The sequence below is a fragment of the Anser brachyrhynchus genome (genome assembly GCF_964034855.1).
Source record: "Anser brachyrhynchus genome assembly, chromosome: 1".
NCBI lineage: Eukaryota > Metazoa > Chordata > Aves > Anseriformes > Anatidae > Anser > Anser brachyrhynchus.
In genome coordinates, this window is record NC_137694.1 from 211621502 (window position 1) to 211637144 (window position 15643).

At 57.5% G+C, this 15643-nt stretch overlaps 1 protein-coding gene across 2 annotated transcripts in view; it reads left to right on the plus strand.

Moving 5' to 3' along the window:
* Window positions 1-873: 873 nt before the first annotated feature.
* Window positions 874-15643, plus strand: part of CHRDL2 (chordin like 2) — a 28273-nt gene continuing 13503 nt past the window's right edge. Inside the window, exons 1-5 of one of the 2 annotated variants that reach the window (XM_080575301.1) lie at window positions 874-1572; window positions 8917-9029; window positions 9505-9598; window positions 10498-10640; window positions 14661-14754. In XM_080575301.1, the coding sequence (XP_080431427.1) occupies window positions 1491-1572; window positions 8917-9029; window positions 9505-9598; window positions 10498-10640; window positions 14661-14754 (526 nt within the window). In that variant the 5' untranslated portion in view covers window positions 874-1490. Of the gene's footprint in view, window positions 1573-3154; window positions 3379-8916; window positions 9030-9504; window positions 9599-10497; window positions 10641-14660; window positions 14755-15643 lie in introns of those variants that run through there. The other variant, XM_080575302.1, reaches the window with a different exon arrangement.

The following is a 15643-nucleotide window of genomic DNA, read 5'->3' on the forward strand; positions in this document are numbered from 1 at the left end:
TCCGTGGCTGGGGTGACCAGGATTGAGGGATTTGGGGTCACACTGGAGCTGCTGGCACCGGGCGCCAGTCTCAGTTGGGTTGGCGCTGGGCATGAAGACCTCGCCTTCTGGAAAACCTGATCCTGAGCTCGAATTGATGAAGGAAAATAAACAATAACGCGGCTGATAGGGGACCGAAGGGGAGGGGAGCCCCTCCCTGGCCGGCGGCATGAGGAAGAGGAGGGAGACCCCATGGGAAAAAAAAAAAAAAGCTGTAGTAGGAGAAATCGAGTAAAAATCCAGGCAAAATCCAGTCTCGGGGGTGCAAGGGGGCTGCGGGAACCCATCTGTGTGAGGGCCCGGTGGTCCTGAGCTCTTTGGGCCGTGGGTAGCGCAGCCCCGGGGGCTGAGCAGAGCCCCAGGAGGGGAGGCTGCGGCCCCCCCCGTTTCTGCCGGGCCCCGCGATGGGGCGGATGGAGCAGGGGGGGCTCAGCCCCAGCGTGGGGCTTGGGTCCGTCCGGGACGAGTGTGGGGTGGGGGGGGGGCTTCGTGGCTCCCGGGTGCCCGGCTGGGGGCAAGGGGGAGAAGATGGGGGGGGTGCGGGCGGTGCCGTGGGCGTTAAGCCCAGCTCCTGGAGCACCCCGGGGCAGGATCCGACCCCCCCGGCCCGGGCAGTGGCTGCAGGGGTTAAAGCGTGTGGCTCCCTACTCCTCCCTAACCCCCCCCCCCCAAAAAAAAAAAAGGGAAAATTGTAATAATAAAAATTAAAAAAAATCAAAAAAAGCCACCCTGCGGATCTCCCCCCTCCTCCTAACACCCCCCCCGCCCCCCCCAACCTCCGCCTTTAATACCAACAAACAAACTCCTCGCTCTCCTAAAGGAGGCGCCTTTGATCGGAGCGAGGCGAACCCCGCCGGGCACCGGCACCGGCACCGGCACCGCCGCACCCCCGGACACCGGCACCGGGACACCCCCGGGACATCGGGACACCGGCAGCGGGACACCGGCACCGGGACACCCCCGAGCACCGGGACACCCCCGAGCACCGGGACATCCCGGGACACCGGCACCGGGACACCCCCGGGACATCGGGACACCGGCAGCGGGACACCGGCACCGGGACACCCCCGAGCACCGGGACACCCCCGAGCACCGGGACACCGGCACCGGGACATCCCGGGACACCGGCACCGGGACACCCCCGAGCACCGGGGACAGCAGCAGCAGCCCCGAGCACCGGTCCCGGGACCCCGTCCCCCCCCCCCCCACCTCCTGCACTCCACCCCCGCCCCCAGCCCCGAGCCACCGCCGCGCAGCGCCCCGGGAGCAGCACCGGGGACATCGGGCACCGGCACCGGAGCAACCCCGGGCACCGACACCGAGACACCCCCCGGTACCGGCACCGAGACACCCTCGGGAACCGGGACCGGAGCTTTCCCGAGCACCGGCACCGAGGCACCCCCGGTACCGGCACCGAAGCCCCCCCCCCGGGCACCGACCGCCGGGCTGCGATGCTTCCCGGTGCGGGCCCCCTCGCCTTCCTCCTCCGGTGCCTGCTGCTCCTCTTCGCCTCCGAGAGCCGAGCCCGGGCTCGTAAGTAGCCCCCTCTCCCCTCCCCCGCCTGCTTGGCCCCCGCGGGGTCCCTCCGTGCCTCAGTTTCCCCATCACCCCCCCCACACCCCCAAAAAAAAAAAAGGAGCAGGGGGGCTTCGAGGGCAGGGCTTGGGGGCTGGGTGTCGCGCAGGACAGGGGGCTCATTTGCAGCCCCGCGCAGGTCCCGTCCCACCCCGCTGCTTCTCACCTCCGAGAGCGATGGAGGGATGAGCATTTTGGGGAAACGACCCCCCCCTCCCACCCCCAAGACCGAAGCTGGGGGCTTTTCTCCTTGCCCGACGCTTGCCCTCTCTCCTGCTTCTGCTCCCAGCGACGATTTGGGATGGGGAAGGGAAGGGAGGCTTGGACGAGACGTCTCGAAGGACTCGCCCAGGTTTTCGAGCAGCCCGGAGGGTGCTGGAGGTGCTGGGCACCCCTGCAGCATCACGAAGCCACCCGAGCGCCGGGCAGGGAGCAGGACCCCGTTGTGACCCTACACTTCTTCTCCCCTTTAATCTACCCAAATCCCAGGAGAGTCCACGGGGGCCGGTGGCTGCGGTAGGGTGATTTATGGCTCGCCCGGTGCCAGCGCTGCGTTAGGCTCTCGGCAAAGAGTCGCCCTCCTGGAGCACGGACCCAAAATGTGGGCGCCGGGTTGCTCCTTTTGGAGGTGGGGTGGGGCTGGGGGAAAAGCAGGTGGCCGGATCGGGATGCGAGCGAGGGCTGTGGGTGCAAGGGGATGGGGCAAAAACACAGCGAAGTTTCCAGCCTCTGCTCCTCGGGGCTGTGTGGAGCCCCAGAGGGGAAAATCTGAGTGAGTTTGGGTCCTTTCCCTTCCCTGCTCTTACGAAAATCTGCCAAGCTCGGTCCGCGGCATCGTTTTTTTTTTTGCACGATGGGTCTGAGTCCTCGCTCCGACAGGGCTGCGTCAGCCGTGGTACCCACGTTAGGAGGAGGATGGGGACGTTCCCCGAAGGTGACACAGATGCTGGTGAGCTCTTTGCTCTTTGGAGGTGGTAGCAGAGCCCCCAGATTGGGCACAAATCGGGGGGTTGCGTGAGCAGAACCACCCGGGCACGGTCCTTGGTCCCAGGGGGATCCGGGCGTGTTTGAGGACGGACCCAGCCTGGGGGGAAGCGCCGGGGGCTCCGTGGCGATGGTGACAAAGAACTGGGGACTGTGGGATGGGGACGGGGTTGGAGCCCCCCTCGCTGGGCTTGGTGGCAAGGTCAGAGCGTGGGCTCTGCTCCTCCGCTCACCTCCGCCGCTCGCTGCCTCCCGTTTCGCTCAAGGCCAAGCACTTGGGGCGAACGAAGGCAGGAATGAATTAGTTACAAGCAGGCTCATCAGCCAAGAGACCTACAGTGTCTTGGCTAAAAATAGGTGAGAAAGCAGAAAGGCTCGGGCTTCAAGGCAAGTCAGAAAAGAAGAATTTGCCCATAGAAACAGGCTATTTTAGGGGATTTACACTCTCCGCTGAAAAAATATCGGAGGCACAGGTTACTGGGCTGAAAGTGCTGCAGCCCGTCGGCTGTGAGTAATTCAGCGGCAATAGTTTAGCGCAACGATGTTTTGGCTGGAGGCATTTAAACACCAGCATCTCTGGAGAGCGCAGGGCAGTGCTTCTCCCCAGGAGCTTGGAAGTTGCTCTTTTCATTTGTTTATCCCGTGGCTTCTGGAGAAAGGGGCTCTGCCTAGCCCTGCTTTTAAACTTCGCACCGGGTTTGAATCCAGCACGATGAGGGACGCAGTGCTCCAGGATGGGAGGAACCGGGATGGAAAGCAAAAATCCTGCCAGTGGCCACGGTAAGGGAGAGGTGAGGGCTGCACGCCCCGATTTAGGCATCCAGGTGTCCCTCCTGGGGAGGAGCAGAGGGAAACGGGGCCTCATCCGCTGCTCCTGTAGCCCCCCGGGGACACGCCGGGTGCGGGGCTTTCCTTGGCTCCTCTGCCCTGGCCCTGGGCAGCTCAGTGATAATTCATGAGGCTGCGTTTGCAGAGCTGCAGGGATTTCTGGGCTCCCAAAGCCCTGAGAAGAGATGTCCAGCCCAGGGCTGAGTAAGGCAAACGTGTGGGAAGTGATCTGGACACGAGCGGAGACGTTAGGATGCAACACGTCAAGAGCCTGATGTGTTTTAACCAGTCCCTTCGCAGCTCAGTTGCGTTCTAAGCCCTTCATAAATACCGGGCTGTCACGGGAGCGCCTGGACTTTCTGTACCAGACAGTGCTTTTTTTCACTTTATTTATGGCTGCTCTTAAAGCTTGCACTCTGCTTTGCACAAACTGCTCGCCTGGCGTGGCAGGTGCCTGACATCCGAAATGCTGGGGCCAGGAGCCCGTCTGAGACGTGTCCTGCGTGGGGCAGGGCTCTGGGGAACAACGGGGACCGTGGGGAGGGGGAAATCCTGCGCCAGGGCTGGGGAGAGAGGCACAGAGAGGCACGCAGAGAAGCAAGGGTGTCGTGTCTTCGCTGAAACCTGCGGCATTTTTCGGTAGCATCCTTGCTGGGAAAGCTGGGATCCAGAGGGAAACTCCCTGCTGGGGAAACTGAGGCACGGGGCTGGGGGGCGAGCAGAGTGGAGTGGGTTTACCCTCGTTTTCTGTGCTTTTGGGTCTTGTGGGTGTTTTTGCCCCTTTCTAGCCACGGTTCAGGCTTTAGACCGTGAGCCCACGCTGGGGATAGGTGCGTGAAGGTGAATGTTGCCCCGGGAATGTCCAACCTGGGATGTAAAAGCTGCTTTTAACCCCCCATGACCCATCAGGATCTTCATCACGGGTCTGGATACCCCACTCCGGGAGCAGGGGGTGTGAGGACAAGGTCCTGCACAGGCACAAGTAAACGCACCGAGCACCAGTCCTCGTATCCCGAGGGGAGCGAAGTGAGCACAGCCGAGCAAAGGAGGGTTCGGCGGCCGAACGCGGCGTTTCGGTAGCGATCACGCGTGAGGATTGAATAGCTCGCTTTGGTTCCTGCTAACAGACCGCAGTGGGGCTCAGCACCAGTGCAGGAGAGCATCTCACCCGCGTTAGCCCCTGGTGCAGCCGTGGCCAAAGCGTTCAGGCACTGGGATAAGTCGTGACACACTGAGAAACCCACGGGAACGTCCTCGTCCTCCCAGCCTGCTGCTGCTGGGGACGCAGTGAACCGGCTCAAACGGCTGTGCCAGGGCGTCGGGGAGCTTCAGGGGACAGCTCTCATGGACGCACAGGCCAAGGGGACCTGTCTGCATCCAGGATCTGTCTCAAAGAGGCATCAGAGCAGTTTTGGTGGCGTGAGGGAGGTGTCGGCGGTCACCGCAGGCAGCGCAGGAGGGGGCTCTCCATGCCGTTGGGTTTATTTGAGACACCTCGCGCTGGTGTCTCTAGATGGTCTCATGAAGGTGCAGCTCCAGTGGGTTCAGACAGCATCTCAGAGCCTAATGTGGTGCTTAAATCTCCTGACAGCCAGAAAACGTCCCTCAATGCCTGTCCTAAGCCTCCCAGGCTTTGCCCCAGGCCGACTGCTTCTTTCTGTCCCTGCCGTGGCCAGACATCACCCCTGTTTTTGCAACAGCCCTCTCTTGCCTCACCCCGTCATGCTTTCCATCTATCACACACTGTCCTTGCTACCCAGGATGCAATTAATGATAATTAATGATAACTGAAGGTAATTAATGATAATTAGAGTAAACTAGGGCCTGGGCACAGCCTCAAGCATTGCCCAGGGGTGTCGGGCTCCTACTCCTGGCACGCTCCCCAGCGTGGCGTTGGCAGTGCCTACGGGGGCTCTGCCAAATGCGTGGGCACTGTTTGGGGACAGCCTGTGCCAGATCGGTTCCAGACGTGAGTGGGGCTGGGCCGCTGGCCCCGAATCCCACCTGGGGCCTTCAGTGGGTTTAACCAGATGCTCCTCACCCAGAACAGGGCTGGAGATGCCTCAGAAAGCGGCTGGTGGCCGGGGAGGCCTACCGCCCATAATGGTGCTCCGAAGGGCGCAGTCCCGTATCAGGGGCTCGTGTATTTGGTCAGCAAGCGGTTGGATGGGGCCTGTTTGTGGACGTTTTCACAAGGGGAGCTCAGTCCTTCCCAAATATGATCCCTGCTGCTGTGGGGCCCACTCCAGGTGTGGGGTTTCCAGGTTTAGGACATCGCGGCCTGGTTGTGCCTCGGAGGCGGATGGAGGAGGATGGCTTCACGTGGATTCTCAGTCCTGCAACCATGAACACGTTCCACGGCCTAGAAGTCCTCCCTGGAAAATGAGAAGCAATGAGAGAAGCCTCACCTGGGCTGCTGTGTCCAGTTCTGGGCTCCCCGGTACAAAAAAGACAGGGATCTCCTGGAAAGAGTCCAGCGGAGGGCCACAAAGATGATACGGGGCCTGGAGCAGCTCCCCTGTGAGGAGAGGCTGAGAGACCTGGGTCTGTTCAGCCTGGAGAAGAGAAGACTGAGAGGGGATCTTAGCAATGTTTACAAATATCTTATGTGTGGGAGACAGAGGGACATGGCCAACCTCTTTTCAGTGCTCTGTGGGGACAAGACAAGGGGCAATGGCCACAAAATGGAGCCCAGGAAGGTCTGCACCAACCTGCGAAAGAACTTCTTCACGGTGAGGGTGACGGAGCGCTGGGACAGGCTGCCCAGGGAGGTTGCGGGGTCTCCTTCTCTGGAGATATTCAAGGCCCACGTGGATGCCTACCTGGGCAGCCTGCTCTAGGGAACCTGCTTTGGCAGGGGGGTTGGACCCGATGATCTCTTGAGGTCCCTTCCAACCCCTACAATTCTGTGATTCTGGGATTCTATGAAATAAAGCAGCCTGAGTGTTGTGAGCATGCTGTTGCTGAAGACGCAGTAAGCGAGGAGGCTGAAAGGCACGGGAGCGACGCGCTGCCACGAATGACTTTTCACTCCGAGTGAATTGGGAAGATATCCAAGCTTTGACCTCTGAAAATGAAATTATTAGCCTGGCATGGGAAAAAATGATCCAGAGCCTCCAGCTTTTAAGCCTCCTCCTTCCATCCACCCCAGCTTGCTTTTAACCAAACACGTGCGCGCCTCTTGCCAAATAGGCGGCATAGTGCTGCTGAGATGCGGACAAGCGTCTGCTGCTGCCCAGTGCTGCCAGTCGGCTTTAATTTTACCAGCGGGCCCTTTGCAGACATGAATCAGGCTGCTTTCGAGGGCTGGACCCAAACCAGGGCTCCACTTGTGAAAGGCAAGTGATTAAATGTTTGAACGAAGCAGCCAACTGGCATGGGAGCCTGCGAGCCGAGTGGGGCCGTGTCACATGAAGGCAACTTGATTTCTTCACCCTCAGCATAATTCACGAAGATGCTGCAAGCAGGGAAAAATGAAGTCATTTTCTCACCCTTTTGCAAAGTGACGATGAGGTGTTTTTTTTTTAATATTCTTTTTTCTCTCCCTGGTATTTGCAATTTCCAGCCATGCACTCCGCATTTTTGCATGCTTTGCTGTAAGCCGGTGCATGGCCAGGAATATGGGTTTGCTGACTTGTCAGAGGTTTGGAGCACGCTATGAGGACTACGTAGAGACCTGAGTGGCGAAAGGAGAGCGCCCCAGCCTGTCCCTCTGATGGCATCCACCTGAAAATCATTGCAGATCTCCGCCTCTCCAGAGGCAGTGCTGGCCCCACCGCACTGAGCTTGGGCCAGGCGGTCAGGACACCTGGTGGCCACCTGCTTGGAAGGTGCAACCTGGAGAAACTCATGCCTGAACCCATCAACCCAACGAGGAGCTCGGAGCTGCTGGCAGACCCCTAGGGTTGCCCTTCCCAGCGGCTGCAGATGACCTGCTTGCTGTAGAGCATCACTCGGCTTCATCCTGAGGATGCTCAGTAGCCTCAGGAGGGACGGCAGCCCACCAAAACGTGTTTGTGTGAGGTTTACCTGGTCGGTGGGAGAAATGCTGGCGTTAAGGACGTGACATCTCCAGCTTCAGCGGCAGGAGCTGGGCACCGTGCCTCGGCAAACAGCTGTCTCCCCTCTGCCCTCTCCCCCAGGGCGCCATAAGGTTTTAAAGGCCCGTAAATACTTCAGGGAGCGTAAACATCTCAGCTGCCTTCCAGCAACGTAATCGCCCCAACTACCTCAAATCCCCTCGATGACATAACCTTTTAAATCACCTTCAGTTTTTAGTGGGGCTGTAAGCACTTAAACCACTAATAACACACGGACAGGCGTGTGCTTATTCACCAAAGAGCCTTAGCAGCGGTGTGTCGTTCCAGCTGTTCGGGGCTTGGGGACATGGCACGGGGACAGCCACCAGGCTGTGGTGGAGGTATGGGGTCCAGGTTCGTGTAGGTCTGACCTACATGGGGCTGGAGCTCGACCCCGTAGGGCCAGGCGATGTTTTTTGGTGCAGACATTAAGGATGGCTGAATTGGGCTTTCTGGCCAAAGCCCTGGGTTGTTGCTGGTAATTATGGACCCTCAAGCCCTCAGGACTTGAGGATGGCTTCGTCCTGCTGAAGGGCTGGAGTGCAGCTTGGAGCTGGGGAGGATTTGCTAGGGGTCTGCTGAGATGTAGGGAGAGGGGGGATCTCCAAAGGGTGACTTATTCCCCCGTGCTGCTGGGCACCATCTTGTCCTTCCCCCTGTGCCAAGGTCAGACCCATCCTGGGCCAGATCCTTTCTGGGATGGATGCCTCCAGTTTGGAAGCTGGAATCTGGTTCTTCTCATGGTGATAACATCAGAGAGGAATAGATAAATACATGGTTTTGTGCTCTGTGGGCTAAAAGTTTGACTTGGTCAGCCTATCGTTTTTTCCCTTTCCCTTTCCCTTTCCCTTTCCCTTTCCCTTTCCCTTTCCCTTTCCCTTTCCCTTTCCCTTTCCCTTTCCCTTTCCCTTTCCCTTTCCCTTTCCCTTTCCCTTTCCCTTTCCCTTTCCCTTTCCCATTTTGTTAATAGTGAAACTGCTGTAAACTCAGGCTCTCCTCTCTCCCCCCCCACTCACAGCCCTTCTGGTCTTCTTGGGGGAAATCCAGTCCCACGGTGTCACCCTGAAGACACCTCTCCATCTCCAAATGAGCATGTTTTATGCTCCAAATGTTTTATACTTGAAGTGTTTTAGAGGGACAACTCTAATTTCTGCAAAGGCAGTCCAGCTTGCACGGCAAAGCTGCCCTTTGGTCAGAGGGGTCCCAGCCTAAAGAAACACGTCGTGGCAAAAAGATGGATTTTGGGGAATGTCTCCAGGTCTGGGCTGGTGGATGGGATGTGACCGTCAGCTTCTCGGTGATGGTGCAGCTACCGATCCGTCCTTTCTCTTCTCATCACAGAGGGAGGAGAGCTGTCCCGGGGGGCTGTCCCCTTCCTTCTCTCAAGCAGCTTCTCCCCGTTGACTTTCAGGGCCGGATATGTTCTGTGACTTCAGCGGCAAGAAGTACAGCCCAGGCGAGAGCTGGCACCCCTACCTGGAGCCCCAGGGGCTGATGTACTGCATCCGCTGCAGCTGCTCCGAGGTACGTCCTGGGCAGGGTGCCACAAGAGATGAGCAGGGTGCCACCACGTCAGGGCATTACAGGCTGATCCTGGGGTCTAATTTGACCAGAAAAGCCCCTTCCAGTCCCATGGGGGCATTCGATTAATGTCTTTCCTTTGGATAAGGCCCCACACGCCCCCGTAGGTGTTGGGTTGACCTCATGAGGGAGTTGTCCCAGCAGCGGTGATGGGCTGTGGATTGAGGTGGCTCTGGGCTCTGATGGGACCATGGGTGGTCTTTGATGATGAGAGATGAGACCGTGAGCTAGCTGGCACCGGGGTCTGAGCCGAGGATGGAGACATCCTCGTCCAGGAGGTAATGGGGCCATCATGCAAAATCCTCCTCCTCTGCCCAGCTCCCTAGAGAAAGGCCAAGGAAGGGGTAACTTTGGGAAGCTCTTTCTTTCCTCGTGGGGTGAACGTGTAGCTAAAAGAACCGGTTTAATCTCTTCTCAGAATGGGAACACCAGGTGCTATCGCATCCAGTGCCCGGCTCTGCAGTGCGCCAGCCCCGTCACGGACCCCCAGCAGTGCTGCCCACGGTGTCTCGGTAGGGGAATGTCCCTTGGGAAGGGGATGACGGGAACCAGGGGGGAATTGTTTCACGTTTAGCAGATCCCACCCCAGAGCTGACATATCTGGGGCTGTGAGCTCCCAGCGCTTGTAGCTGTGAACAGGGGACAAGAAAACCCCTTACGGGGGTGGGTCACTCCCTGGGGTCACCACGCCAGTGCTGGGCCAGGGGCACACAACCTCCTTGTCCCCTCCTGGGTTTTCATGCCAAGGAAGCGGGCAGACCTCTAACAAGCTGGGAAACTGAGGCACGGCTTGGGGCTTGCTCACAGTCTTGCGGGACATGCCTCGACTGCCATCAGGGAGCAGCACGGTGGTGCTGGGCCTGGCCTTGCTCAGGAGGTCAGGGCAGCAATGACCACTGCCCACATTGCTCTTGCCTCCCCCAAAATATCACTTTGATGTGAAAGGACCCTTTAACAGACAGCTTTCTGCAGCTCCCCCCATCCTGAGCATCCTTGTAGGGACAAAACATCAGTTCACAGCTCAGTGACAAACCAGAAGCTAGCATGTTAACCAGATCATTTGCCTGCAAAATGTGTTGGATGCAGAAAAAAAAAAGAACATTTTGGAAGATTTTGCACAAAATTCTTGAGTTTTTCCCTCCCTTACTTGGGATGACCTCCAACATCAGCCAGAGCCAGATCTAAAGGGCTTCTCCCATGGGTAATTAAATCCCACTAAAAATGAACGACACTTGCCTGGGTTTCACCTTTGTGATGAGCTCAGCGTGGTCAGGGCAGCCCCGTTCCCCAAAAGCTTTTGGGGAGTGTAAAAGGTCCTCGTCCTTTGGGGCTGGTCTGGGGGGAACCTGCTGAGTATCTGTGCTGGCAGGGGCTGGCTCTCACCCCGCTGCTCTCTCATCCTCCTTTCCAGAGCCAAACTCCCCCTCTGGCCTCCGGGCGCCTGCCAGGTCCTGCCAGTACAACGGGACGACGTACCAGCAAGGCGAGACGTTCACCACCAGCGAGCTCTTCCCCAGCCGCCAGCCCAACCAGTGTGTGCAGTGCAGCTGCTCCGTAAGCCTCCGGGGAGCCCACGGGAGGTGGGGAGGGGGCTTGGGGTCTTCTCCTGCACCCCTAAAATGTTCTGCTAGGTTAAAAACCTCTGCTGTGCTGGAGCAGACTGGGGAAAGTAGCCTGAACGTCTGGTCACACCACTTATTTGCTGGAAATCTCACGGATGGGTTCAGGGCTGGCACAGCCAGGGCTCCCTGGGGTGGGCAGGGGGCAAAGCCTTGTCCCAGGGGATGGAGACTGGTCTCTGCAGCATCCAGCTGTCCCACCTGCCCCACTGGGACATCTTAAGGCAAAAAGGAGAGCTGGAAGCCTTCCTGCACCTGCACAAAGCCGATGAGTTTGTAGCGAGGGGGATCTGTGAGAGCTCAGCCCGCCTGCAGGGTGCCATGGGCGTGAGGGGCCGGCTCTTGGGCTTCAGAAGCTCTTGGGATCTTGAGCCTGGCGTGGAGCTGGTGGGGCTGAGCTGAGCTCCAGAAATGATTTGGTGGCTCCCAGCCACTGCTGGGTGCTGGGGGTGGTGGCAGCGAGGTGGGGACATTCGCTGCGAACCCGGCAGTCGGGGATGGCAACGGGCAGGCTCCTGGTGATCTTCATCCCACGTGCTCAGATTTAATCAGAAGCAGTGAATCAGAAGCATTGCTCGGGGGGGCAGGAAGCAGCCTGGCCAGAGGTGATGGTGAAGGTGTGCGGAGCGTGGGCTGCGCGAGCCAGGAGCTGAGTGTCGGGAGATGGCTGGAGGAGTTCCTCCTCCTCGAGAGGCGGTGAGGAAGGGCGTTAGAAACTGCTGGACTTGGACGCTGCCATAAACAAGAGGGTGGCACAGATGTGGCTTTCACTGGTTGTTGTGCAGAGCCTGATGGTTCCAGGCTCCAATGGTCCGTGCTTTGCTTGCAGCAAAGAATTAGTCTGAGCTCAGCCAGAGAAGAAAGAGCAGTGAAAGAACCCGAACCATCTCATTTCTCCATGCCAGGAGCATGCACGTGGTGGTTGCCATCAGCTGATGCTTGCTTCTACTGCAGAGTGTCCGCGATACCTGGCACACCTGGCCTGGGCCCTTGGTGTCTGCGTGAGCCTGGGAGCAAGGTGCTGGGAGCTAGGTGGCAAGAGCAAGAGCTTACACTTGGAAATTATCAGAGAATCATGGAATATCCCGAGCTGAACCCGCAAGGATCATCGAGTCCAACTCCTACAGCTTTTATGCAGCTTCTGAGGCTGGTTCCACTCTTACTGACCCCAAGTGGATGCCAGACCACCTTCTGATGGGGACAAACACCATGGAAAGAGCCCTCAAATGCAACTGTGAGTGCCCATGTGGCCCTTCTTCCAACCCCACCATCACCAAGAGCCTGTGGAACTGCTTGTCCCACTTGGAGGCACTGGCTCTCGCTCAGCCTCTGTTTATTAGGATAATGCCTTGGATACAAAGGGGAAAATAAAAGGATGACTGTGAGCCTCGCAGCAGTGGGGTCTTGCCGGGCTGTGTCTGATGTTGTCAGCTGTTAGAACAGCTGCGGGAACAGCTGGGCTAAACGTCTTTGAAAACCGTCCTGAGACCAGGGCCTCCAGCCTAAATCCTGCTTTTTATGACGTGATCTCTCCTGCCCAGGGCAGGTCTTTGCAGTGGCCCGCTGGTCAGAAGGAGAAAGGAGAACGTGGTTCCCTGGCCAAGCCCTGCTCCCTGCAGGTCTGGTCCACGTGCAGGTCCCTGAAGGGTTTGGTTGGCAGCGACCTCCACGAGATCCACCAGATTTCTGCTTCCTCTTCGTGTCCCCCGCGCGGTGGCTGGGCTTTTTGATGGCAGGAGAAGCTGCTGTGATTTAGATTTTAAGGACATCCTTGGCTGACCTCTTGCTTTCCATTGAGCGAGAGCTTGGTGGCGTCCTGGAGAAAATTCCCGTGCGGAGAAGATGGCCGTGCTGCTGGGGTCTGCTGCTGCTGGGCTGCTCAACATCCCCGTCAACCCTTCTGCAAAGCAGCAAAACCTCAGCCCTGCAGCTAAAGGTTGCAGATCTGCTGACCGGAATGGGACTGGGATGCACTGAAGTCAGGACCGGCTTTGGCCATGGTTTTCAGCTTGTATCGCTACAGGTGTTTTCCAAAGCAACCACCAAGCCAGTGGAAAAAAGTCTGCACCTGAACACCCATCCAGAGCTCTTGGCCCAGTGCCTTTCTGCTTGCTTCTGGTGTTATTGAATCGCCCCACACCGAGATGGGGCAGAGCTATGGGGTGGACCTGGCTCTGGGTTCAGCATCGTGATTCCCCTCTCCACCTACCCCTTGCAGTTCCTCGTCCTGGGATCTGTTAGGGAACAGGTTCTTGCGCGGCTCTGAGTTGGTGTTACGGAGTGTTTGCAGGTGTGTGGTGGCTGTTTCAGGTCTGGTGGTGCTAACGGTGCCTGAGGGCAAGGCACTACCTACCCTTATGGAGCAGATTATCTTGAGGGTCATCACGCGGCACTTGCAGGGCAAGCAGGCGATCAGGCCCAGTCAGCATGGGTTTATGAAAGGCAGGTCCTGCTTGACGAACCTGATCTCCTTCTGTGACCAAGTGACGCGCTTGGTGGGTGAGGGAAAGGCTGTGGATGTGGTTTACCTTGACCTCAGTAAGGCTTTCAACACCGTTCCCCACAACATTCTCCTCAAGAAACTGGCTGCTCGGGGCTTGGACTGGCGTATGCTTCGCTGGGTTAGAAACTGGCTGGATAGCCGGGCCCAGAGAGTTGTGGTGAATGGAGTCAAATCTGGTTGGAGGCCGGTCACTAGTGGTGTCCCCCAGGGCTCGGTACTGGGGCCGGTCCTCTTTAATATCTTTATCGATGATCTGGATGAGGGCGTCCAGTGCACCCTCAGTAAGTTTGCAGATGACACCAAGCTAAGTGCGTGTGTCGATCTGCTCGAGGGCAGGAAGGCTCTGCAGGAGGATCTGGATAGGCTGGAGCGATGGGCCGAGGTCAACTGTATGAAGTTCAACAAGGCCAAGTGCCGGGTCCTGCACCTGGGGCGCAACAACCCCAAGCAGAGCTACAGGCTGGGAGATGAGTGGCTGGAAAGCTGCCTGGCTGAGAGGGACCTGGGAGTATTGGTTGATAGTCGGCTGAATATGAGCCAGCAGTGTGCCCAGGTGGCCAAGAAGGCCAACGGCATCCTGGCCTGTATAAGAAGCAGTGTGGCCAGCAGGTCGAGGGAAGTGATTGTGCCCCTGTACTCGGCTCTGGTGAGGCCGCACCTCGAGTACTGTGTTCAGTTTTGGGCCCCTCGCTACAAGAAAGACGTGGAGGTGCTCGAGCGAGTCCAGAGAAGGGCGACCAAGCTGGTGAGGGGTCTGGAGAACAAGTCTTACGAGGAGCGGCTGAGGGAGCTGGGATTGTTCAGCCTGGAGAAGAGGAGGCTCAGGGGCGACCTTATCGCTCTCTACAGTTACCTTAAAGGAGGCTGTAGAGAGGTGGGGGTTGGTCTGTTCTCCCACGTGCCTGGTGACAGGACGAGGGGGAATGGGCTAAAGTTGCGACAGGGGAGTTTTAGGTTGGATGTTAGGAAGTACTTCTTTACCGAAAGGGTTATTAAGCATTGGAACGGGCTGCCCAGGGAGGTGGTGGAGTCACCATCCCTGGAGGTCTTTAAAAGACGTTTAGATGTAGAGCTTAGCGATATGGTTTAGTGGAGTACTTAGTGTTAGGTCGGAGGTTGGACTCGATGATCTTGAGGTCTCTTCCAACCTAGAAATCTGTGATACTGTGATACTGTGATACCCCGCGTTGGGGTAGGATGTTGGATGAAGAGCACGGCAGGGCAGATTTTCAGCTTTTGGTCACTGGTGATTAGTTATATTGAAGATATTTGGTCATTAGGATATTTGGTCATTAGGTGATTAGTGATATTTGAGGATGGACTATTGGGGTGTTGAGGATTTCTGCTGGGTCTGCAATTTGAAGTGCTGGCACACCGATACTGGGGCCATTCAGCCCTGTTTGGACCTTGGTAATGCTGACAATGCATTTTTTTTTTGCTCCTGTCCCCTAGGAAGGCCAGATTTACTGCGGCTTGGTGACCTGCCCGGAGCTGCTGTGCTCCTCTCCCCTAACGGTGCCAGACTCCTGCTGCCAGGTCTGCAAAGGTAAGGGGGGGCCAGGAGCTGCTCCTGAGCAAGGGATGGGAGCCATGGGGACTACCATGACCTGTCGGAAGCTATTCCAAGCCTCTTAAGCAAGATTTTGGAAACCTCTGCTTTGAATCAGGCCACTCGCTATGTCTGGGTCACACCAGGAAACAAAAGATAAGGGCTGAGTTTTTCTCTCCCATGCTTCCCCTCCCACAAGTTCTTGTGTCCTGCCTCCCTGCTGCCCGCATGCAGTCCAGGGCTGAGCCCTTTGTCCTGCCACTGCTGCAAAAGATGTGACCTGCATGGGGGGTGATGTCCTCTGGATCACTCGCCCACCAGGATGGACGTGGTTGTACGGACCACGTAGGGATGGTGAATGCTGCTGATGCTCTAGGGAAGTTTCCAGGACGGTCAGACCCTAGGGAAAACCCCTGTTCCACCTAAATACAGCTTAGCCTTCACTCTCACAGCTCTCCAAGGAAAAGTCATGAATCTCCTGCTGTTTCCCCTAACTCATTTAATACCAGAAATATATATCTGAAGCTGGAAGGCAATGGTGACCCCCTGGCCATGGACACAGAGTGACCTGGGGGTGCCTCCTACAAGCTCTCCCCTTTTGCAACCTGTAGCCCCAACCCCTCATGTTTTTTTAGTTGTTAGGGTTGCTGGCTGCTGCTGAACAGTCGGCAGAAAACTGGGCTGGGGTTGCCTCCCTGCTCTGTGCTGGGCTGACTCTTTGTTATGGTAAAACAAAAGTCACTGGGTTTTGCAGAATCGCAGACTCTCAGGGCTGGGGTGATCTATTTAAGACTGTTTAATGACCTCATGAAAAAGACAGACATTTTAAAATATTTTGGTGGCATCTGTATGGCCTTGTTGACCTCACCAGCAGCAAAGAGATTGC